The 26020-nt window shown below is 43.9% G+C and overlaps 1 protein-coding gene across 2 annotated transcripts in view; it reads left to right on the top strand.

Annotated features, from left to right (window-relative positions):
- The first annotated feature begins 8357 nt into the window (after positions 1-8357).
- AP3D1 (adaptor related protein complex 3 subunit delta 1) overlaps positions 8358-26020 on the top strand; it is a 358560-nt gene continuing 340897 nt past the window's right edge. Inside the window, exon 1 of one of the 2 annotated variants that reach the window (XR_003858342.1) lies at positions 8358-8590. Coding sequence is in view for 1 of the 2 variants with exons in the window: in XM_029613909.1 (XP_029469769.1) it covers positions 8495-8590 (96 nt within the window). In the remaining variant the exon portion in view is untranslated. The remainder of the gene's footprint in view (positions 8591-26020) is intronic. The other variant, XM_029613909.1, reaches the window with a different exon arrangement.

The following is a 26020-nucleotide window of genomic DNA, read 5'->3' on the forward strand; positions in this document are numbered from 1 at the left end:
GCATACGTTTTAGACATGCTAATCCCTGTATTGCATCAGGGGTTATGGATGCACATCCAAAATGCATCTCCAATCACTTGTTAAACCGTGTGCTAGCCACTTGCTGGGCAGACTGGACCACTTTGGTCTTTATCTGCTGTCATTCCCTATGTTATGTTTGAACTCTAGGACTTTGGCATTTATATGAACCCTCTGTTAAGTTTCTTATATTAAAGAATACCATCTGATAATCAGTGGAGCTCCTGTGACTATTTATCTGGTCACGAAAACCACTTTCCCCATTGGTCTGGGCCTTTTTAAAGGGACAGGCTTAGGTAGTTCAGAACATCATCTCACATCTATTTTTAAGTTTTTTATTTTTGTCCTAATGTATTTTTCACATTTGTATCCTTTCATAAATAAAAGTCTTCTATTGTGGTTGTACCTCATATTTAAAAATATCCTGTCTACTATGCAGCTGTCTGTGATGTATTCATGATTTACCTATATCAGTGATGCCTGCATGGGGCTCTGATAAGGATCAGCTATTCAGCTGTCCATGCTCTGTTCATGCTTTTTAAATATCAGAACGATAATTTGGGTCTGCCCTTTCTTCTGTGTTTAATTTGCCTGAGCAGATCTCAGCCTGTAGGTGTGAACTTTCTGTGGTGCCATTACAGGATTAGTTATGATGTAATCACATAATCTGTCTACAGCCAGCAGTTAGGGAAGGAACAGATACCCGAATTTACTTTTCCATTTTCTACGAGCAATAAACTGGTATATAAACGTGTCATTTTAACCAGTAACACAAATTTGGCTTTTACAGAACAATCGTGGGCAAGTGAGAATCTAGCTGTGATTAGAAGAATTGAGAGTGTTGTACGACTCTGCAATTGAGCGCAGCATGAAAAGACATATGTCAGTTTATTTTATGTTGTGTTGCTGCTTGCTAAAGAATATCAATGATACCAGCACCAAAAAACAAACCGTAAAGAAACGACCTATCTTCCAGGTTTCAGTTTCATTTACCTATGTCATCTCTTATTAAGAAAAGTAAGTAAATTGTTTTATGAGCCCGGCGGTGAAAAAACTCTTCCTCTTCCGAGTTCGGCAAGCAGCAACAACAACAACAGTCACTTTCTGTTGTTCCTGCTCTGATTGGCTGCAGCCGCCGCCGCCGCCTATGAGTCATCATTCTGCGCCTGCTGGCAAAACTGCCTGCAGCAAAGAAAATAGGTGACAGCAGCAAACAGGGCTTTTAGCATTCGGATTCCCAGTTGCTGAAAACTAGCTCAATCTACATAATTTTTTTTTCTTCTCAGAACGGGAAATCAAGTAGCCCAACTAGGTGGCGAATAGCCCAGTCTGGCAACACTGATTACACTGCACCACAGCCAGCAGACTTTTCCTAAACTGCACCCCGCTTTGCTCTGCCCTGAAAAACTTTTTTTTTTTTTTCAGTAGGGGCTGGTCCTGAGGCTCCATTTTTTGGGAGAGGAACAGCTGCAGCTGAAAGTTAATGAGTCAGCATGAGACTGAATCAGTGACTGCTTTGCTCCCCGTACGGAAGCTAGGATGGGGACAGGGCCACCATGGAGTTTGAGTGGAGCATACACTGACTCAGTCTCATGATAGCTCATTAATATTCAGCTGCAGGTGGTCTTCTGGAAATTTAGTCTCAGGACGGGGCCCCAACTTGAAAAAAGTTCATGGGGCAAGGGTATTAATTATAATAGTGCTGCTTGCTGGCAGGGGGAAGGAAGAAAGAGGAAGGGGTTTCATAACCTTTATTTTTAATGATAAGCTGGTGGCTGACTGGGGAGGGAAAGAGAGAAGGAAAGTGGTTTTTTTTGGTTTGTTTTTTCCAATGATCAACTGGTGACTGGGGGAGAAAGTGAGGTCTTTTTTTCTTTTCTGAGGATAATGCTGTTGGCTACCTGGAAGGGGGGAGAGAAAGAGGGGAAGTTATTTTTTAATAAGATCAACATTTTTAGAAAGAATTTAAACTGGCTAGTTACCTTCTTAAAATGACACAGACCAGCTGCAGGGCAGACACATGAGAGTAAAGACTGCATGGGGGAGGGAAAAATCTTCAGAGGCAAAAAATGACAGAAGTTGGGTGGCATCCCCCCCCCCTTTTTAATTTTCTGGAGACCCCTCCCCCATGCCCTCACTCAGCTAGCCAGTCTCTGGCAAAAAATAAGGTTGAGAAACTGCCCTAGAGCAGCAGTTGAGAGAAGCTGAAACATAGCCAGAACCAGCCTTTACAGTGCCTGCAAAAAAACACTTCTAAGACTATCATTAACTCTCTGACTACTCTGTCCACAGGAAGCACCTTTACTCCTACCAAGCCTGTTGTTATTAGAAAAGACCCACTGTACTCAAAGCCCTTTGATGGCACCAGAGAACATCTCAAGAAATACATTAACCAATGTTACTCTTGGATTCAGAGCCCTTCACCCCACTTCAGGAATGAGGTGGTCAAGATAAATTCAGTAAGCTCCCTGCTTAAAGATGAAGCCCTAAGGAGAAAAAGAAGTTTGTGGGGAGGGAGATGAGGACAAGGAAGAAATGCTAAATAAAAACCATTCAGTATTCATTGAAGAAGTGATTAGAAAACCACCACTGATTGTTGGCAGAGGCAGGCACTTCCATTAGGCGAACTAAACAATTGCCTAAAGCACTACACTTGGGGGGGGGGGGGGGGCAAAATTGTGAGATAAGGCTGGTGGCAGACGTTTGCAGGAGCTGATGCCAGTAGGTAAGTCTTGGGGGGAGAGGAGGTTCAAGACTAACCCTCATAAATATGCATGAAATAAATTTGCATACAACTGAGGCAGTGTACATGCAAATCTCTCATGCAATTTAATTAAGGATATCCTGAAAACCTGACTAGTATGCAGCCCTCCAGTATCAGAGTTACCAACCCCTGGCCTAGGGTACCTAATACTTGTAGCGGCCCAGGGCAGAGCTATGTATGATAGTGGTCTAAATGCTGCACCATTTATGGAAGAGCGGGTTTGCAGGGAACTAGCAGAATTGAAAGTGGACAAAGTCATAGGACCAGACAGGATACACTCTAGGATAACAAGGGAGGTGAGAAAGATTCTGGCAGGTCCACCAAAGTATCTGTTGAACAAATATTTGGAGATGAGGGGTGGTTCTGTGGGACTGGAGAAGGCTGGATGTTGTCCCACCTCATAAAATTAGTAATAGGGAGGAAATTGGAAACTATAGGCTGGTTAGTCTGACTTTGGTGGGGAAATTAATGGAGACTCTGCTAAAAACAAAAAAAAAAGATAGTAAATTAGGAACTGTGGAATACACTTCCTAAATGTTTACGAATTACTATGGAGTATCTAAAATTTTGAAAAAGATGTAAGACATGGCTTTTTACTATTTATTTATTTATTTATTTATTTCCACAATTTCTATTCTGCTGATCTACCAATGTCAATGGATTGCAGTCAACATACACAGTAAAGCATCACAAAACTTTATTAAAGCTTATTTCCTATAGTGAAAGTGGAATGTGGTTATTTTATTTATATATAGTTACTTTAGTTCTAATTTATTGGGACATGCTTATCTTTGTTTTAGATTGGTTTTGTTGTATGTAACTGGAAATGTGTTTAATATGTTGATTAGAAAGTTGCTTAGAGCTGTTATTAGACAAGTGTCTAAAAATGGAATACATAAAATAACTAAACAAATGTCAGTATATAAAAACTGCAAATAAATAAATAATAAATAAATAAATATTTAGAATCTAATAGCCTGCAGGACCCCAGGCAGGATGGTTTTATGAGAGGGCAACTGTGTCAAACAAACCTGTTCAATTTCTTTGATTGGGCAACTAGAGAATTAGATCAGAGATGTGCACTGTATGTGATATACTTGGAGCATTTGCTACTATTCTCCATTCAGAAATAAACTGAGCAACCTGGGGATGGGATCCAAGGTGGTGGACTTGCTGGCACTTCTCCTTGCTGTTATTCTGCATCCAGGCCGGTGCAAGGGTATTAGGCACCTTAGGCAAACCTTACAGTCTGGCGCCCCCTCCCCATACACAATTTTAAATTATGCATTTATAGCATATTTTACATGAAAAATTACATTCTGAGGTAAAATTAATATACAAGATATTGTGATAATTTCATGCACTGTTGTGATGCCAACAAGAAAACTTTGCATCTTGGAATTCATATGGCATCATACCTATTGTGATATATTTCGGCATGGTCCTCCCGTATCAACACAGTACTATTTATTTTATTTATTTATAACTTTTATATACCGAGGTTCAATTAACAGGGTTAATTATCACTTCGGTTTACATTACAACCAGCAAACAACAACAGTGACAAAGACTTGTCTTACATTGAACAAGGTAGAGAAACCTGGATAACATAACTAGGGTGAAAGCAAAGAATAACAACCCCACCTATGAAAAAGAATACCACAAATATTACACCAGAATCTAAAATATCAATACACCTCCTATCAGGAAAACAGAACAGGTCAAGCTACTACAGATCCCTACAGAGAAACCACATGCTAAAAGAATGCCTCATCTCAGTCTTTGCATGCAGAACACAAACCCTCACCAAATACAGAATAAAGCCACATAAAGTATAAATAGAAATGTGCAGACAAAAATTGAACTGTAAAACGCATAACGCCAGACTCTATACAGTGTAACAATGGAAAAACAAAAATTTCACCATTCCTCGTGAAACAAATCAATAAAATCAAGATTTAAAAATTATTAATCATAATTATAAAATCATACAAATAAAATAATTCAAAAACAGCTGATGAATAGAATATGCAAATTTTGAAAGCTTTACCAAACACCAATAAAATATTTCAAACAGCAGGCACATCACATACTACCCAATAATTAAAATGGTAGTCAATAAAGAAAAATGAACTTAAAAAGCCACCTTTACTTACCTTCTCCAGCAGTTCTCCTACTCCTTTCCCTTGCAGGTCATACCAGAGCAGCAGTAGCTGCTGAAGCTGTCTCACAGTCCTCTTCCTTAGGACCACAACCAGTCTCTTCTCTCTCTCTCACACTCACACACACCAGTCACACCCTCAGGACCAGTTTCTGACTCTCACACACCAATCATCTCCCCAACCAGTCTCTCTCTCTCACACACACAAGCACACACATACCAGTCATCTTCCTGATCAGTCTTTCTCACACATACACACGTCACCTCTCTGGCCAGTCTCTCTCAATCACACAATGCTCTCGCTCTCTCTTACTTACACACAGGCTTTCAATCACACACATGCTCTCTCTATTTCACTTACACACAAGCTCTCAATCACCCACATGTTCTATCTCACTTACAAACAGGCTCAGTCACACACATGTCCTCTCTCACAGCCACAAGCCAGTCAAAAACATGCTCCATCTCTCTCGCACACACACACATTGACACACACAAGTACCCTCCCTGACTCACATTTACACCACACATATACAGAAGCACCCTCCCTGTCTCACATACACATTACACTCTCACAGAAGCACCTTGCTTTCAGACTTGCATGATTTTTCACTTTTACTAAAAATGAAAGTGATGCTCTCAACCCTTAAATAAGAAAACCACATTCCTATTAGAAGGCGAAATTACACCCTTCCTTCAGGTTCTGTCCTCCCAAGGGACAGCCACCCACACCTTACAGCTTCTCTTGTTTTATGCTTTCAGGCAATAAAGCAAGTGTCTTTCTTCAAACTATCAGTCGTATGATTATTCATGTGGGAGATATGGAACAGAAAGACATCCTTAGTCAGCTTCCCTTTTAAATGGGAAGATTCCAGTCTTAGTCATTTAAAAATATACATTTTCTAAAGGCTTAAAAAAAAAAAAGCAAAACCATTTCCGATTGGAACTATTCTAGTCTTCATGCTTAAATTATGCTTAAAAAAAAAACCAAACCCCACCTGGCCTCAGTATCTTAAATTTGTGATTTTGCTGATATGAACATTTTAAATAATTACATTTTTTTTTGCTTTAGTATACCCACTTTAAGTTACATTTTATTTTCCAGAAGAGGGATGCTTAAAATTCAATATTTTCATCTTTCATCCAACTTTTCAAAAGTTGCGCTACCAGCACAAAAGTTGAGGTATATGTACTATCACATTTCATTTTTTTAAACTGGCAGATTCCTTTCTCACATACACATCACATACACCCACACAAAAGCTCCATTCCTTTCTCACATACACCCACACAGAAACACAAACACACACAGAAAGAAGATCGGCGCAGCCAGAGACTTCGGCCAAGTGATCAGCTAGACTGGCCCACCGGGGGAAGCCCGATCCCCCCGATAGACCAATCTGCCCATGGCGCTGGTAGCCTTCAGCCCCTACCTTGTGACAGGGGCTACTGGTGCCATTGGTTGGCCCCTGTCACATGGTAGGGGCTAAAGGTCACCGGCACCATTTTGGTTAGTGGCAGTCGAGGCCCCGGGAGCAGCAGATCGCTCGCGGGCCCTCCTTTGGACTACCAGGGGGGCGTCGGAAGGGTGGCACTAGGGGGGAGGCAGGGCAAGTCGGGGGCTGACAGAATTTTGAAAGGGCACTTTTTGCCCTTTCAAAATTCTGCTGCCTGCCGTGGCACCCCTTAAGTCTCGGTGCCCTAGGCACAGGCCTAGCTCGCCTAGTGGTTCCTCCGGCCATGTCTGCATCGCAAGATCCATAGGCAGAGATGTGCCAGCCCATGACTTTTCAATATGCGTGCAACTGGCATAGCAGTCGACGGCAGCAAAACGTGTCCCTGCTGCTGAGCCCACTTAAATTCAGCTGCAGACTGAAGCTTGTGAATGCCTGCTTTAGAACAAGAGGTCAAATTGTCACAGTAAGAGGCTTCAAGGGGATAGACTCAGCAGCAATATTGGAAAATATTTATTTATGGAAAGGAGGTAGATGTATGGAATGGCCTCTTGGGGAAGACATGTTGGGCAGTGCCCCAGGTTTCCTGTGGCAAATTTTTCAAGATTCTGCAGCAAGTGTTAGCAATTTCAAAATTCAGTGACAAATTTGCATAATTTTACATCTATTTGCATATTAATCTAAATTTTTATTTTACTTTATAAAAGTCCTTTTCTGACATATCTCTGTCCAGTTAATTTAAGTGGTTCTTAATTATAGGAACAGGGATTGTAGTTATTAGTGCTGGAGGGGACAGGATCTGGAAATGGGGAGAGAGAGGATCTCAGGCAGAAGAGTTGAAGGGATAAGTGATGGAGGAGGATAGATACACAGACAGGCCGATGCAAAAAGACGCACAGTAAAAAAGGTGCTCGTATTGCGTGCCCGTTTTCCTAATGCTTGCACAACCACCTCTCCTGGATGCTCGATGCTATATTAAAGTGAGCTGCTGTGTTAAAAAGGATGTGCTAAGGAGAAGTTGTGTGTCCCTAGCGCTCAAATGCATTGGGCACCCAGGAGACATGGCTGTGTGCCCACAACTGCAATGGGTGCTCAATAGGAGTGTCTTTAATTCCGCTCAGTTGGTTAACACACATACACTAGCAAGGGGCGAAATTGGCCTGGAGTGTGTATATCGTGGTTCTAGAAATGTTTTTTTTAATTAATCCATTACATTATTTTTTAATTCTTAATCAATGCAAGCAGTAGATCTACTGTTTCTGTGGTTCCTCCACTGTGGAGGAACAACAGAGGATGGTGTTTTTTATTTGCTCAAAAGCCCTTGACTTGCAGTATGACAACGGCTGGAGTTAAATTTGCCATGTTAAAAACTGTGTATTGGGTGCCCTGAGATTTACTGCATCAGGGTGTAATAGCTGATAGCCTCATCTACATGGAATTTATTAATGACTGCTATCAGCTTTGCAATTTGAGTGCATGTTTTGGACACGCTAATTTCCTTATTGCATCAGATGTTAGTCTAGGATGTCCAAAACCTGCGTCCAACTGCTCATTAACCTGTGCTCTAGGCTGAGTGCATTTTATTGCATCGGCCCCAGAGAGAGGAGCCGGAAAAGGGATCAAGAAGAGGAGAGGAAAAAGAAGGGATTGGGGGGAGGATGATCTAGGGTCAGGAGAGGAAAGAATATTCACACCGTTCCTCCATAGATCCAATATACACACACACACACACACACATATACATATATATATATATATATATATATAAATTTGTTTTCTGTTCTATATTTTTCATCACTTTATACAACTTTGGCTTCATCTGCACAAATTGTCAAGCCAATAAAGTTATCGGGGATCTCCAGGGAAATAAGTCGGTCCTTATCCACTAGCAGCATGTTATGACATGGAGGGCGGGTCTTTCCCTACCCCTCTCGGCCTGTCACTCAAGACGGAAGGGGAGGTGGGCCGGCGCGCGCGGTATCAGCTGACCAGCGGCCATTTTGTTTCCGTTTGCCGTCTGGTGGGTGACAGGAGCGCCCCGGACCGAGAGCGGCGAAGGGACGGGACGGGTTTGCTCCGTTCCCCGGTACTCCCGCCATGGCGCTGAAGATGGTGAAGGGTAGCATCGACCGCATGTTCGACAAGAACCTGCAAGACTTGGTGCGCGGCATCAGGAACCACAAGGAGGACGAGGTGAGCGCGGCCCGGTACCGGTGGTCCTCCTTCCCCTCCTGTCTTCCCTCTCTGGGCCTGGTTCTATCCCCCTCCGCCCCGCGCGCACCCTTCCAGAGGAAGGCCTGGCTCGCTGCACCCCTGCCCGGTGCGGAACAAACAAACCAACCGGGCGTTTACTTCACACACAGGGTACTGGTAATCTTAGCTTGTTGTAGGGAGTTTCGATGTTTCCCGACTTCGTGTTTATGCGGATAATGTTGTTTTACTTTTAGAAAAAAAAAATAAGGGAAGATAGAAGAGGGGAGGGTGGCAAAATCATAGCCGTCATTGTTTTTATATGAGTAAATGCCCCTGGTCCTGATTGGTAAATGCTGGGAGGTGTGCAACTAATAAGTACAATAAATCGCCCCTCCACCCAAGAAATCTCCAAACTAATCTTCTCTTCCAGCTTCGCTGTACTCATTGAACATCCTAGGTTCAGGATGGGTTGAGAAGGAAATTGGGATTTGAACCCATGAATTCAGCTCCTTGCTTCATAGGTTACCAAATAAGATCATAGCCCTCTTCCAACGTGCTACTTTTACAAACGGGAAATGGTAGAAACAGAAATTTTGATTTCATATACTCAGATGTTCTTGGGAGATGATAAATCAGCTACTTATTCAGATGGGAAGGAATCAAAGCATTTAAGCATGTTTACTTATGGCTTTCAAAATAAACTTTGTAAGTGACTTCTCAGCTTGGATTGAGCAGGTTGTTGCTTCCACCACCGAAGTTATATTTGTCTATCCACTGATAAGCACATTTCAGCACTCATAATTTGGCCTCAGCAAGATATCGGACACACCCTGCAAGTATTGTACTCAAATAGTGGCCTGACCATAAGGTGCTGCATGGTCTTCCTCTAGCCACAATCGCAGGTCTTTGGTCTGGCAAAGAATTCCCATTTTGCCATGTTTGCTCTTGATCTGCTAATCATGTGTGCCATGGAAACGTCACCACTGCCAGATTCAGTCAGCACTTGGACTGTGCTTTCAGCACCTTATATCAACAAGTCACCAGCAGTGACTCTTAAACACAAAGCAGGGCATAGCTGTCCATTCCCTGTAAGCTGCCCATTGATTACCACATTGCAAGACTTGTGCTGTAGTCAGGAAGAGGCATGCATACTACATGTGTTCTCCAAAAGAAGCTCCTACTTAACTTAGTAATGACTGCAGAAAAAGACCAAATGGTCCATTCAGTCTGCCCAGCAAGTTTCTTATGGTAGAAATTGCTGCTCTGTGCAGATTACCCCATGTTTCTGGCAGTTGTTACCCTTAACAGAAACATGGGGTAACCTGCATGTAGCAGCAATTAATAATATAAGAAACTTGCTGGGCAGACTGTATGGACCATTTGATCTTTTCCTGCATGTTATATTATATTAAGCCTAATTATATTATTATTAAGCCTAATAACATGTTATGTTTTTACACCCCTTGTCAACCCCTTTATCCCTATAACCTTATTTTGTAAACCATTATGATGGCGTTATTTTGACGTTTCCGAATGACGGTATATAAAACTCGTTAAAAAAAAAAAAAAGTTATGTGGGTGCTCCTTTCTGAGAACATGTGATATGCATGCTTCTTCCTGACTTTAGCACAAGCCTTGCAATTGGTAATCAATGGGCAGCATTGTGGGCATGGATAGCCATGTCCTGCTTAGTGCAGTATGCACAGTGCACAACATCTTATCTTTTTCCCTTCCTGAGCTTCCTACTTTGAGTCATTGTAGCCTCTATTTGATCCCCAGCCTGAGTGAGTGCACTGAGCACCGGATGTAACTCATATTGGGGCCAATGCAATAAGCCGCGTGTAAAAACATGTGTCCAAACTGGATGCCCACACTTGTTAATGAGGTGCTGTTTGAGGGATTAGTTGTGTGTACCTAGCACATCCTTGGCATTGGGTGCCCAGGAGACGTGGCTGTGCGCACAGCCATCTGGTAGGAAAACGGATGCTGGTAAATTGAGTGTCTATTTCCTTAAGTTGGCTGCTTGCAAGACTTTTTGTTGCTGCTTTCTATGGTGGTTCTTACATAGTATTGTGATGGAAGAACCACAGAAAGCAGGATTGTTTTGTTTTTTAGTAAGCCCTTGACACATGGCAAGACTTAACACCAGCTCCGGGGCTGGCATTAAATTTGCCGTGTTAAAAAGTGCGCGTTAGACGCACGACAATTTTTTGCCTCAGGGTAATAGCTAATAGCGCTCATCATACATAATAGCCTTATCTACATGGCATTTAGCTATGCATGAGTTTGGACACGTGTTTTGGATGCGCTAATTCCCTTAATGCATCTGGTATTAGCCTAGTGCGTCCAAAAACATGCATCCGATAGCTGGTTAAGCTGTGCACTAGCCTGAGTGCATGATATTGTATCGGCCCCTTTAAGTGTTGGGAGCCGCAGCAGTGGAGGAACTGTAAGTCAAAGTAATTAATCCGGCTGCACCAAATTCTCCCTTCTGCATTTGTATATAGAGGGAAGAGGCCCATTTTTTAGTTCATGTGCAACTGTCCTCCTTCCTTTGTTTAAACATTTTGAAGAGAGACTGGTGGAGCTTTTGGTACTTCCCTAACTCCCTTTTGACTGTGCCCACATTGCCATTCCCATGGAGGTTGGTGTGCTACACAACATTTTTTATGTAGGTAACCTTGGGCTTGAAAAGGTAGGAAGACACTGAACTTAGGTATAGAGATGATTTAGGGCCTTCCAGAAGGTCCATTCCTCCTCTGCCCTTGCAGGAAATTGCTCAGTTACTCTGATACCCATGCTAATCCCAGCAGCAAGATCTCCAAGTCCTACCTGCCAAGTCTTTTTGTGGGCAGTCACAGGGGTGGTGTTTATTTTTGTAGGCATAAGGAAGTTCCTGTGTGACTTCCGGTGTATCTTTTCTTTTTCCTTGGGGTGACTGATGCTGATCTATCACTAAAAGATATACAATGTTATTTAAAGTAACATTAATGCAAGATTTAATTTTTATCCTTCAAAAGATGGCTTAGTAGGTAGTTTTTTAATTTGTTGCAAAATTTTTATTGGCTTGAGAAATGGCCACAGTTAATGTGAGCTGGTGCTTTAGTGGAGCTCTAGCCTTGGTCAATAGGTTGAGTGTCGGGGGGGGGGGTGGTTTGAATGTTTTCTTTTAGGACTGATATATAAAAGCCACTCACTCTGTTTGTGGTAAATCACATGTAAGCTTGCTTGAGAAAAGTCTTCACTGCTTTCATTACACAGTATAATATAGTCTTGTAGTGAATAAGTATTGCCAATGAAGGAGGTGGTTATGATTGATTGATACAAAAGGTGAAATGTATTCTGCTGCTTGGTATGGTGTGACATACAGCTTGTATTTCTCCAGTTGCAAGATTAGATTTTATGTACACATCTTGGATGATTTTAATTTCAGATATTTGTCCACAAGAGGGTAAATTGGTGTCTTGTTTTTCCAAAGTAGTGTCTCACTTTTTATTTTCTTCATTTCACATTGTGTTAACCTTGATAACCCTATGATTGAAATGCATTTTGGAAATCAGGTTTCAAAAATTCCAGCAAACCACAGAATATTTCACACTGCATGCAAGCAATTAAAACGGTTACTGATTTTGATTTCTAAAATGCAAATCTGTACCTTTGCCTGTCTTCTGTTGAGATCTCCACCTAAAGTAATTTAAAACTTAATTTGTATCCACTAGTTGGACCTTTTAAATGCCAGGGATTAAATTAGTGAGATCCTTGGTTTACTTAGTTCACATGATCCCTTTTTAAATTTTGTAGAAAATGTTTTGCAAAAAGAAAATTTAAAAATATATAATTAAAAGGGACTATTTGAATTAAGCAGATTAAGGATCTGACTAATTTAATCCATGGTGTTTAAAAGGTCCAACAGTCCTTAACTAGTAGATACAAATGAAGTTTTAAATTACTTTTGGTGGGAATCTGGACTGCATTGATTTAATTTTTCAGATAACTTTTGTTTTGGGCTCTCTTTCACACAATTTCTGTTGAAATCTGGCATTGGTCATGGATTTGGATGCAGTTTTGAGTACCTATCCATTCCCAAAAACCAATATGTAAGAAAATATAGAAAAGGATAGCTAAACTATTAAAGGCAACATAGTACAGGTTGGATATGCACCTATTTTAAATGAAAAAATATATACTTGATTGGAGGATTTTAGTTGTACGTTTATATTGGTGGACTTTAGTGGGAGGATAGATCTTATACTACAAATAGGAGGAGAAAGCAGCAGTCTTGGGCAAAGGGGAAATGGAATGAATGAAGATCGTAAATTTGAGTGGTGAAATTATGGAACACTCCTGCCAATAGAGACAGTCATGTTTATACCAATAGATAAATTAAAGCAGTTGTCAATCCACCAGGTGGTTGATCTTCAGTGTATGTGTTTCTTTTGCCCTGATTCTGTTGCATAGTGCCCTAATCCAGGGTGCTTGAAAAATATTACATACAGTCTAAGTGTACAATCTAAATGGATATCTGAAACAGTGAGATATGACTTGTCCAAGGTCTCAGCAAGTGTTACTTGCAGAAGCAGGATTTGAACCCAGATCTTCTGGTCTCCAGTTTATTGTTGTAACCACTAGGCCACCCACGCTCTTAACTTTTTCTCCTTGTACCCATAGTTATGTTCTCTACACTGGCATACAGACTTAACAAATCTTCAACGGTCTAGATCACCTTAGATTTTCCAGGAAAACAATGTAAGCTCATACCAGGTATTTACTGTGGGGGACTACAGTGGGATCTTGTTTCCTGTGCTAGAAAAATTCATTGTCATCTTTGGTCAATTTTGAATTTTCTGCTGCTTCTTCTCCCCCAACCAACTACCGCCCTCTTCTCAGTTTGGTTCAGTTTCACATATTTTGTATTCATCATCATTTGGCCCCAAAATGAAAACATTTTAATTTAACCAAAATAACTTAATGAATTTGCAACTTTGCTGTACTATAGAAAGAAGACTGCCAGCTGTTGTCTGTAGTGGGATCCTAGGAGGGATATATTTCTTAGTGATTTTTAATGTAGGTAGACTACCAGTGATGAGGGTTTGTGGCTTTGGTTGTTGATATTTTGTAGCAATTTTTTCCCAGCACTACTTCCGTATAGTCAGTGTGATTGCCTCAGAAATTGGCATAATTATCCACCTTTCTACCTTTTATGGAGGGATTTTACTGAGTAGCAAATTTGAGATCAATAAAAAAAAATTCACTGTTTTAAGTAATCTGTATAAGAACATAAGAAAATGCCATACTGGGTCAGACCAAGGGTCCATCAAGCCCAGCATCCTGTTTCCAACAGTGGCCAATCCAGGCTATAAGAACCTGGCAAGTACCCAAAAACTAAGTCTATTCCATGTTACCATTGCTAATGGCAGTGGCTATTCTCTAAGTGAACTTAATAGCAGGTAATGGACTTCTCCTCCAAGAATGTATCCAATCCTTTTTTAAACACAGCTACACTAACTGCACTAACCACATCCTCTATATATATTGTGACTATTGCTCAGAGCCTAGAACTGTTTTAATGATAACCAGTGACTTCTTATACTCATCGGCAGTTAATTTGTATAGCATAGAAATGCACTATAGTGGTTCACTTGTTTGTTTTGACTCTGTTATTGGGATTGGTGTTTGCATGCACACACATATGTACATATGAAATAATTTTGCTTCTTTGTCAGGTACCAATGCTGTGTAACTTTCTTGAAGAGTGAGTAGTTCTGTCTGCTCCAGCTGATATTATTTAAAATTTTGTTAAAAGCACAAAACATAGTACAAAGTTGGAACCTACATGTCTCTCTCAATTCTTACTCAATGGAGCAGTCCATTGCTGTTTCTTAGCATGAGGGTCTTCTATGTATTAGGTCTGACCAATTTAGAGTTTTAATTCTCACAGGCACGGTCACTTTTTCAGATTTTGTAGTCCTTTTCCTGAGGAAGTAATTTTTATAGTAAATTATTGTCTTTTGGAACATTTGTCTGGTTGCAAATTTTTATTCAAGGGGAGTTAATCTCTTCTTTTGTTGGATGTGTATCTATATCATGTAATTGCCAGATATATGAGGAGTAGGGCAGACAGTGAATTCTTCATGGCTACCAGACTCCATATCTAAGCTCTGTATAATTCATTTTAGAGTTGCGATTGGATTTTCAAAATCTTAACCATGAAAAAATGTGCATACAGTTTACTCTTGCAGTGCCTTTGCATGAAGGCAACATTAAGGTGACACTTGCATATATCCCAAGAAGACCATATATTAGTATGGATGTTGGTGTTTGAATAATCTTATAGAGGAGCTACCACGATATTCTAGGTAATTTTAAAGCCTGAATAGACATTTTCTTACCATGGACTGTCTGAATTTCTGGCTGAGCAAAGTATTAAGGCCCTGTGAGCTTTAAAGGATAGTGATTCACTTGAAATTTTGTAATGAATGCTGATTGTATGCAAATTCCACCTTCATTTTATTTCCTTATCAAGGTGGTGTTATACTGTTTTACACTGTATATGGTGTAAATTGGCTAAGACTGCTGCTTGAAACACAGACTAGGGCTCAGAGTGACACACTTGCTATAGCCTTTATGTATCAGTTTACAAGATAGAGCATTGATTTTATACATATCTGCTCTTGGTATTTTTTCTTTCTGTGCTTAATAAAAATGATTAAAGGTAGTGATTTGGGATAGAGTGCCCAAAGTCAAAGGCATTGGCACTGCTTTACACTTGTCAAGAGGAATTATTGGCAGGGCTGCTACCCAGATTGTGCCTTGCTATACAAAGGATGGCAGTGAGGGTGAGGAAAAGTGGAGAGTGACATGGAAGGGGAGAATAAAAGAAATCAAATAGGCAGAAATGTAAAAAAGAATAAGAGCAAAAAAAAAAAGTATAAAGAAAGGAGAAGCTGGATGCATGGAGGAGGAGTACTGTGGTGACAGTGGGTTATAACACCATAACTGGTGTTGTAGTGGGGGTAGTAGCACCGCGGCTGTTGCTAAGAGTCGCAAGGGAAAGCAGTGTGGCTGACTGAAAGCAGCTATAGGTAGAAGTACTGTGGGCTAGCAAAAAGGAGCAGCTGTGATAGGTCCTGTGGCTGGCTGAGTAATTTTATTAAACCTCACTTTAAGTTGGCCTACATTTAAACCAAAAGAACTTAAATCAGGCTGTAACTACTATTATTCAATGCTATTTTATTGTATATTTTATCTTGTATGATTTTATACATTTTATACTGTTCTTATTTGTTAGAATTATGTATATTTATTTTGAAAGTCGCTTAGAACATTTTGCATGTAAGGGATTAATAAATCTCAAAGATAAAGCCTAGGTCATCCAGAGACTCAGGCTTGTTGGCCCAGATGCTCTCACAAGGTTCCAGGGAAGAATCTGGGTCAGAGATGGTTTCTGATCAATATAAATTCCCAGAGTGCCTTGAGGAAGGGGATTAATCTGCAGAGGAAAAGGAATTGATGGTAGTGCACCTTTTCCATAGGGACGAGTTAACAGCACTTATAACAAATGTAATGTCTTCCCTTAAGATATCAGAACCCCCAGGGGGACAATCAAACGGATGCAATTTCCCATTTTACAGGGCATACATAGGCTTTCAAAGACCTTTCCCTTGCACCCTGCATTGAGGGCCATGGTGCTGACAGAATGGGTCTCCCTTCAGGGGGGGGGGCCTAAAGGGGAGAAAGCTTATAAGCAGAATATACCCTGTGCCAGGGAAAGATAGAGGCCCTTTTTAGATAGTAGATATTAGGGCATCAACTTTGGGCTATCAACTGAAAGACAAATCTAGGTTGAAAGTGGCACCTCCTTGAGGGATGCCCATGACAGGAAAATTGATTCCATCTTAGAGTAGACCTTTTCCACCAATACTTTGGACGAACAAGCTTCCATTTGTTTGGGGAAGGGAGCGAGGTTATGTGGCTAGGGCCGTGGTGAGCTGGGTGCAGCAGCTTCTGGATTCAGAGGAGATGGCTAGAATAGAATCTGGGGTGGTGCATTTAGTAGAAACCTTATATGACCTAATAAGGATGTCCTTTCGGGTAGTAGCATCTGAGATGGCCGCCAGGAGGCTGTGGAATCGGGTATCGGATGCAATTTCAAAAAATCTTCTCAGCAAACTGGGGAGGGGGGCTTTTGTTCAGGGAAAAGCTGTAAAGGCTCATCGAGGATTTAGGGGAATCCAAATCCCAGAAGCTCCTCGAGGAGGAGTTTAGATTGGAGGCTTGGACATCATTGTTACAGAGAAATGGTTCTCTGAATCTCATGATTGGAATATGGCCATCCTGGGCTATAATTAAGGAAGGACAGAGAGGACAGGAAAGGGGGAGCAGTAGTTCTTCATGTGAAAACAATATCTAAGCAACTAAAATGCAAGGGAAGAAGCATTATGGGCTGTCCTAAAGAAGAAAATGGTGCTTTCATTTACATTGGTGTGGTCTACGGGCCTCAAATTCAGGCAGAAGAGCTGGGCAGAGATTTGGTTGAAGACATCTATAAGGTGGGAAAGTAGGGCAAAGTGTTGCTCTTTTGGAGATTTAATCTGCTGAATGTAGATTGGAGTATCCCTTCTGTGGAATCTACAAGAAGTAGAAATATAGTGGGTGCCTTTGAAGGGGCTCTGCTCTAGCAAATGGTAATCGAACCCACGAGGGAGGGTGCGATACTTGACCTGGACCTCACAAATGGGACGATATCTCTGTGCAGGTGACCATCTGAGTATCGGTGATCATTTGGCGGTATGGTTTGATATCTCAAATAAGATAGAGAAGTCTCACGAAGACCAGAGTTTTGAATTAAAAAAAACAAAACTATGGAATCTGTCAAAATGGGGATGCTCCTGGAGGAAGAATTGGAAAACTGGGATAAAATGGATAAGGTGGAACAACAGTGGGCCAAATTAAAAGGAGCCATTACAAAGGCAACAAATCGATGTTAGAAAAGTAAACAAAAGAGAAAAAAGAAACCGATCTGGTTCTCAAAGGAGGTGGCTGAAAAAATGTAAAAAGAACAGCATTCAAGAAGTATAAAGGATCCCAAAAAGAACACAGGAAAGCATACCTGATGAAGCTGAAGGAGAAGGAATCAGGAAAGCAAAAGGTCAGGTGGAAGAAGAGTACCAAAGAGGGTAAAGCGAGGTGACAAAACATTTTTCAAATATGTCTGAGAAGGGAGACCCGAAGTGGTATAGTGAAAAATTGAAAGATGACAGAGCAATGTGTGGAGAAAGATGAAGAAATGACAGAAATATTAAACAAATAAACTAAAGACAACCCTGGAGAAGAACCACTACTGGTTGAGAATACTATAGTTCCCTGTACATACCCGGATCAGTCCAGACAACTGGGTTTTGCCTCCCAGCAGATAGAGACAGAAAAACTTTGAGAGCGTCCTCTTTTAACCTGTTGTGCCACCTACTGCTCCTCAGTATTTCTCTGTCTCCAGCAGATGAAGGTGGTGCAAAATCAACCGTCCCTGTTCAAGATTGGCATACAGTCATATATCTAATGTATAATATATTTATTGACTTTTTATTAAGTTATTGTTCTATTTCAATTTCTGTTATACTGTTATGAATTTAAATGTAACTGGTTTGTTATAATGTAAACCGGAGCGAAGACCATGTCTGCTATACCTCGGTATATAAACGAATGCTAAATAAAAATAAAACCTCTGGTTCTGACCCAAGCTTAAAAAAAAAAAGGAAAAAGAACAGAATTTCTTGGATCGCAATGGCCTCCTGGGGAGTTTGTTAGGTCCTGGTGGGACCATCCTCCCTGGTCGCAGGCAAGGAACGAGCAGGGTTTGGGAACCCCCATCTTTAGCTCTTTGGGGTGCAGGGGGTGATATCTTGTGGTCCAGTTAACTCCCTCCCCCCCCCCTTGTAGCCTCCGCTTTTCTTAAAAAACAAAACAAAACAAAAAAACATTGTTCTGCCCGAGTTAAAAAAAAAAATAAAAAAATATAGAAGCGTACAGTACAAGCGGTTGGAGCAGGTGGCAGTGTTTGCTCGCAGCAGGTCAGCTGTGAGTTTCCAGTCAGCGGGTGCCTTTGAAGGGGCTCTGTTGCCGGATGCCTTCCCTGTTTTCCCTGGGCCGGCCTGTGTTTGTCCATGTGGCTCCTCCTCTGATATGCCCTGCTCAAATCGTTGCTCGCGCTGTGGGGAGTGATTTTCGGGCTGAGATTCGGACGGCTGCATGCGTTGTCTCCCTGGTGGGGAGCCTCCTTCGGGCAGGTCTTTTCTGCTTCCCTCAGGCTCTGGCAGAACTGTAACAGCCGCGGAGGTGCAGACTGATCCGTTCCCTCTCAGCGTGGGAACGATGGCCATTTTAGATACTTTTCGCGCGGCAGAGGCTGCAGCCTTAGGCGGGAGGGGATTTTTCTCTGGCACTGTCTCCTGCTGATATTAGCCCCGATGAGGCCTGGGGGCTGTTCTGAGGGGGGCCCCAGTACCCTGGGGGTTTTCTAGGGGGCCAGTCTCCCCCCCCCCCGGAATTTATCCTTTTAATGCACCAGGCCTTTTTGGCCAGTGGAGCCCAGAAGAGTGGATTTCCCGGGGATCAGTTTCCCAAGGGCCCACCTGGAAAGGTGGCTAGGAAGGAAGATCTGCCGGTGGCAACGCGAATCCGGATGTTCATACTCCTGAGCCGTGGAACTTCCCGGGAGGCAGAGACAGACGAGTCAGATCAGGAACAGGGTCAGGATGATCCTCCTCCACCTTCCGACGGCCTGGACCCTGGACGGGAGGCTGGTGCTCTCCCCCTCGGTTGAGGGTGTCAACCCAAAGGTGGTCCGCCTATTCCATTGGGAGGAGCTGGCTCCTCTTATCCCACACATTCTGCAGGAATTTTGAATTATGGCAGCTCCTATGGACCCAGCCCCGGACAAAGTGGATCCTGGCTTATCGGGACTGCGGGGTCCCGTGCAAACTTTCTCTCTCCATTCCATGTTGCAGCAAATGATGGCACAGGAGTAGGACACTCCGGAGACTGGACTGAAGTTTGGCAGAGCGATGGATAAACTCTACCCTCTTCCAAAAGATGTTTTGGATCTCTTATGGGTTCCGAAAGTGGACGTGTCTGTTTCGGCAGTCACGAAGCGGACTACCATCCCGATGGCCGGAGCGGCAGCGTTGAAAGATCTCCAGGATCGTAAGCTGGAAGGTCACCTTGAGGATTTTTGAAGTTTCTGCCATGCATGCCATTCGGGCTGCAGTCTGCTCATGCTCAGAGCAGGACTCCGATGGGTGCAGCAGTTGCTTAGCGCCAAGGATTTGGAGGCCCCAGAAGCTAAGCAGGTGGAACGCCTTGAAGCTGCTGTCGCTTATGGTGCGGACACCTTGTACGACCTGCTTCGCATCTCGTCGCGGACAATGGTGTTGGCAGTCTCTGCCAGGAGGCTCTTGTGGCTCTAACTGGGCTGCCGATGTATCTTCAAAAGCTCAGCTCTGTGCTCTTCCTTTCAAAGGCAGGTTGTTCTTTGGAGCGGCCTTGGAGCAGTTGATAAAGCAGCTGGGGGATAAGGTGCATAAGCTGCCGAAGGGGCAGAAGGTTTTCCCTCTGTTTGCCCTTGTTTTTGTGGCCAAAGGCATTTCCAGCAGGGTGCAGGCCAAAGACTGACCTCGGGGAGGTTCCAGTCTTGGTCACAGGCCTACCGTGGGCGGAGATCACCCCGTGATGGTTCCGGTCAGGGACCCAGTGGGAGTAAAGTTGCCCAATGAATTCTGGCCCACCCACTCCTCTGATCCAGTCATAGGGGGTCGGCTGACTCTCTTTTTTTACGAGGAGTGGGTCAAAATCACTTAAGACCTATGGGTTCTCAGTGTGATAAAACACAGCTACACATTAGAGTTTGCTTGGCCGCTACGCAACCTGTTTCTAATGTGCCCTTGTGGGTCCCCAGAAAAAGTGGTTATTGTTTGTCAGATGCTGGAGCGGCTCCAAAGTCTGGGGGCCCTTGTGCAGGTTCCTCCTTCAGAGCTTCGAAAAGGACTGTACTCCATTTACTTCGGGTCCCCAAGAAGGAAGGGACATTTCGCCCCAACCTAGACTTAAAGAAGGTGAATGTGGCTCTCAAAGTACCACGTTTCCGGATGTAGACACTCCGCTTGGTCATCGCGGCTGTACGAAAGGGTGAATTTCTGGCGGCATAGGCTTCCATCAAATCCAATCTCCACATCGGGATTCGCCAGGACCATCAGAGGAACCTCAGGTTTATGGTTCTCGGTCACATTTTCAATTTTGTGCTCTGTTTGGCCTCGCCACGACTTCACAAACCTTCACCAAATTCGTGGTGGTGGGCAGCGGCCCTGAGGAAAGAAGGGGGTTCTGGTGCATCCCTGTCTGGATGATTGGCTCATCCGGGCAAAGTTGGCAGATCAGTGCTCGAGGGTGGTAGATGTCATTCTCCACCATCTGAGGTCTCTAGGCTGGGTGGTCAACCTCGCCAAGAGCCATTTAACCACGTCCCAGGTTCTGAATTTTTTGGGAGCACGCTTCAATACCCGAATGGGCAAGGTGTGATTATCGCCTTGTACAGGTCCTTGGTGAGGCCTCACCTGGAGTACTGTGTTCAGTTCTGGAGACCGTATCTACAAAGAGACAGAGACAAGATGGAAGCGGTACAGAGAAGGGCGACCAGAAAGGTGGAGGGTCTTCATCGGATGTCATACGAGGAGAGATTGAAGAATCTGAATATGTACACCCTGGAGGAAAGGAGGAGCAGGGGTGATATGATTCAGACCTTCAGATACTTGAAAAACTTTAACGATCCAAAGACGACGACAAACCTTTTCCATCAGAAAAAAATCAGCAGAACCAGGGGTCACGAGTTGAGGCTCCAGGGAAGAAGACTAAGAACCAATGTCAAGAAGTATTTCTTCACGGAGAGAGTGGTGGATGCCTGGAATGCCCTTCTGGAGGAAGTGGTGAAGTCCAAAACTGTGAAGGATTTCAAAGGGACGTGGGATAAACATTGTGGATCCATCAGGTCTAGAGGACGTGTATAAAGAGGAGGCAGCAAAACACTGCACGGAGCGGCAGTAGCCACAGAGGCATTCACGGAGCGGGATGCCAGTGGCCAGTGGTTGGTGTTCCACCTTCACGGAGCGGAAGGATGGAGGGCTGCCATCTCCAAATTAAAAAAACAAACAAACAAAAAAACAAAACAAAACATGGGTGGGTAAGTATGTAAAATTAACGGAGAGTTCATAGGCTATAGGTATTACCAATTATTAGGCTTATTCAATATTTGTTGATAGTTAATGTGGCTTTCAATGCATACTTCACTTTCAATGCATATCCAGCAGAGCTCTCTGCTTCAACGGCAGGGGAGAAGAAAAACTGATACTTCACGCATATCCAGCATAGCTCTCTGCTTCAACGGCAGGGGAGAAGAAAAACAACCAATAAGGGCTGAATAACACAGTCTGGATAAACAAGTATGGGTGTAGCTTGCTTGTTGCGGCAGTTACTACCCTTAACTAATCAAGCTTGATATTTCACTTGGATGCAGCTCCCTCACTGCTCTCTGCATTAATGGTGGGGGTGAAAGGGAAATTGAACCAAGGGTTGCTAAGAGCCAAGAGAAACAGATAAGTATGAAAGGAAAGAAGTGTGAAGCTTGCTGGGCAGACTGGATGGGCCGATTGGTCTTCGTCTGCTGTCATTTCTATGTTTCTGTGTTCCTCTCAGAGGACAGAATACTCAAATTGCACAGGGTCTGGGATTACCTGCAGGTTCTTGGTTCCACCCTTGGAACTGGTCCCGTGGGCTTTTGCGCATATGAGACCGCTTCAAGCTGCATTGCTGTCGTGCTGGAACCCGTTGTTGGAACAATTCCACCTCCCGCTTTCATTTACAGGCGTTGCCAGATCCAGTGTGTCGTGGTGGCTCATCCAGAAGAACTTGGAGCGCGGGGTGAATCTGGAGATACCCCAGTGGGTGGTGGTTGTGACAACAGATGCCAGTATCTCCAGCTGGGGAGCGGTATGCCAGACTTTGTCAGCTCAGGGTCTGTGTTCTCCGGTGGAAGCATCCTGGTCGATCAATCATCTCGAGACGAGAGCCATCTGACTGGCTCTGCAGAGCTTCCTACCCCTCCTGCGCAGTCGAGCAGTCAAGAGTCCCGTCCGACAATGCGACGACCGTAGCCTATATCAACTGGCAAGGAAGGAACCAAGAGTCATCCTGTAGCATTAGAAGCGGCGAAGCTGATGTCCTGGGCGGAGCAGCATCTAGCGATGTTGGCGGCTCTCACATCGTGGGATCGACCAACATGCAGGCAGACTTTCTCAGTCGACAACAGCTAGACCCAGGAGAGTGGGAGCTGTTAGACCGCCATGAGCTGAAATTGTCACAGGTGGGGCGAACCCCATGTGGATTTGATGGCGACTCACTTAAACACCAAGGTGACGCACTTTTTCAGACGCAGAAGAGATTACGGCACAGAGGGTGTCTATGCTCTAGTAGTTCCTTGGCCACACGATGTCCTCCTTTACGTGTTTCACTCGTGGCGCTGGTGGGAAAGATTCTTCGGAGGATAGAACTTCATCCGGGTTGGGTGATTCTCATGGTACCGGAGTGGCCAGTGAGGCCTTGGTTTGCGGACCTTGTGAATCTGGCCCTGGAGGGCCCTCTCCGACTCAGTCATATTCCGAATCTTCACCAGGGACCTATATTTTTTGACCAGGCGGATTGCTTTTGAGCGGCGGCAATTGAGGAAGAAAGGTTATTCGGATGCAATTATTTCCACCCTTTTGCGGGCCCGGAAAACCTCCATGTCTCTGGCGTATGTTCGGGTATGGAAGGTCTTCGAGGCCTGGTGCCAGCCTCAAGGGGTGGATCCTCGTAAGGCTTCTGTCTCTCTGGTTTTCTCTCTTCTGCAGAATGGCTTGGACAAAGGTTGTCTTATAATTCGCTGAAGGCTCAGATCTCTGCACTAGGATGCTTGCGAAGTCACACTTGGGGGGGTCCTCTGGCGACTCATCCAGATGTGATGCGTTTTCTTCAGGGCGTGAAGCATCTGCATCCCCCCTACTCACAGGCTATGTCCCTCCTGGAGTCTAAACCTGGTTTTCCGGGGTTTGTGCGAGGCCCCCTTTGAGCCACTCAGGAAAGCTACCTTAAAGGACCTCATGTTGAAGGTGGTGTTTTTGGTGGACATTCGTTCAGCCAGGAGGGTCTCAATGCCTTATCCTGCAGGGAGCCTTTTCTCCGCATCTCTGATTCAGGGGTATCTTTGCGTACTATCCTATCTTTTTTGCTGAAGGTGATTTCTGACTTTCATGTGAATCGATTGGTGGATCTTCCGGCTTTTCCTGTGGCGGAGCTCACAGGTCCTCGTGCGACTCAGCTTCGACAGCTAGATGTCAAACGTGCTTTGTTGCTCTATTTTGAGGCTACCAATGGGTTCCGTCTGACGGATCACCTTTTTGTTCTGTGGCATGGAGCAAAGAAGGGATATTCGGCGTCTAAAGCAGCTATTACTCATTGGTTAAAGGAGTCCATAGCGTCGGGTCTTCCAGTCCTGGCGGGCTTGAAGGCTAATTCACTTTGAGCGCAGATGGCTTCATGGGCAGATTATCAGTTGGTATCCCCGCAGGAAACCTTGCAGTCTTTACAAATGTTTGCCAGACACAACAGACCAGATGTCCAAGATTCGGACCCTGTCAGTTTCGTGGCATGTGTCATTTGAGTGGGGCTCTCGCAGTCCCACCCTAATTAGGAGAGCTTGGGTACATCCCAGCTGTCTGGACTGATCCGGGTACAAACAGGGAAAGGAAAATTGGTACTTACCTGCTAATTTTCGTTCCTGTAGTACCATGGATCAGTCCAGATGCCCGCCCATTGGGTTGAGGGTGGAGAGCCTGCTCATTCTGTACTGTACTGTGACTTTTTTCTGAGGAAAAGTATAGGTTTCCCATCGATAGCAGGCTGAATCAGCTGTGTTGTCTTGGGCTGTCAGTCAGGCCCGGGAAGGTGGAGCTTGTCAAAGCTGTTACAGAGTTCAACTCTGTGCGCTTGCGCGTCTGTTCGCGTTCAGGACAAGCAGATTCTCCTCAGTCTGTTTTTCCATGCGCGGGAACGCACGCGGAGCACCAGATTTCCTCATTGAAGATACTTTTCTTCAGCGATTTAATTGTTTAAAGACAGAAAATGAAAGAAGGTAAAGTTCCAAGGCCTTCAGGGTTCAAACCTTGTGCCTGTGGAGAAAAAAAGGTCAATCACTGACTGCCACTCTGCCTGTTATGTGTATCTGGGCCCAGACCATGATCAGGCTAACTGTAGATACTGTGGCAGGATGTCACCCAGGGCAAGACGCCAAAGGTCAGAAAAAAATCGAAAATTTGAGGCGGGCGAGAAGCTCTTATGCCCCCCTCAGAATTGCATTCTTCTCCAGGACTGGAGAAGCGACGGGCGTGGACTCCAAAAAGGGTATCCTCACTAGGCCCTTCCTCCTCGGGTGCAGGTGAGGGAGACCGCCGAACAGAGAGAGTCCCTAAACGTCGACATGCCCATAAACAGTCCAAGAAGTGCATCTCCAAGGTCAAAGTCTCAGACTTGTCCATTGCTAGTTCAACCAGCACAACCAAGTCCTTCCTCAGTTCCGTAGCAGCCGATTTTCTATACCATCGTCACCTACCTCAATGGGATACCCATCTGATCCTGTTGAGGGACCACAGGAGCCATACTCGCCTCCTGAAGATCTTACCTACCCTAAATTTATTAGCAAGGTAGGATTGGCTCTACAATTGGAAATTCAAATGGTACTGACCCATGATCTGAAACCTTAGGTCTCTTAAAAATATTTGACCTACCCACGGAACCGACTAGCCTACCATTGCACAAAGTCCTTCATGCACTGCTTGAGAAATCCTGGGAGACTCCCTTCAACATAGCATCCACATCTCGAAAGATTGACCTCAAATATAAGATGAAGCAATCAAAATTTTATTCAACCCCACAATTACCACACCAAACCATTGTGGTCGAGTCAGCTATGCAGCATGCTAAGAGGACAAGAACCCATTCCAATAACCCTCCTGGAAAGGACCATAAGTACTTGGATGGTTTTGCCAAAAAATCATTCCAATCAGCGATACTAGGTGCTCGTATTGGACCACACCAGTTTTACATTGTTCAGTACTTATATGACTATTTACAACAGGTAAATTCTTTTCTACCAAATCGGAAACATCTTCAGGGCCTCCTCAACCTATACAAGACATGGAGGAAGGTTTGCGCCATCTTCTCAGGATGGTGTATGAATCCTTTGAAACATCCTCCCGTACTTCTGCATCCTTAATAGCGGCGTGTAGGATCGCATGGCTCCGTTCCAGTGCCATAAGGGAGGATGTGCACGACAAACTTGCCAACCTTCCT

This window comes from Rhinatrema bivittatum, chromosome 8 (genome assembly GCF_901001135.1).
Source record: "Rhinatrema bivittatum chromosome 8, aRhiBiv1.1, whole genome shotgun sequence".
In the NCBI taxonomy this organism is placed as follows: domain Eukaryota; kingdom Metazoa; phylum Chordata; class Amphibia; order Gymnophiona; family Rhinatrematidae; genus Rhinatrema; species Rhinatrema bivittatum.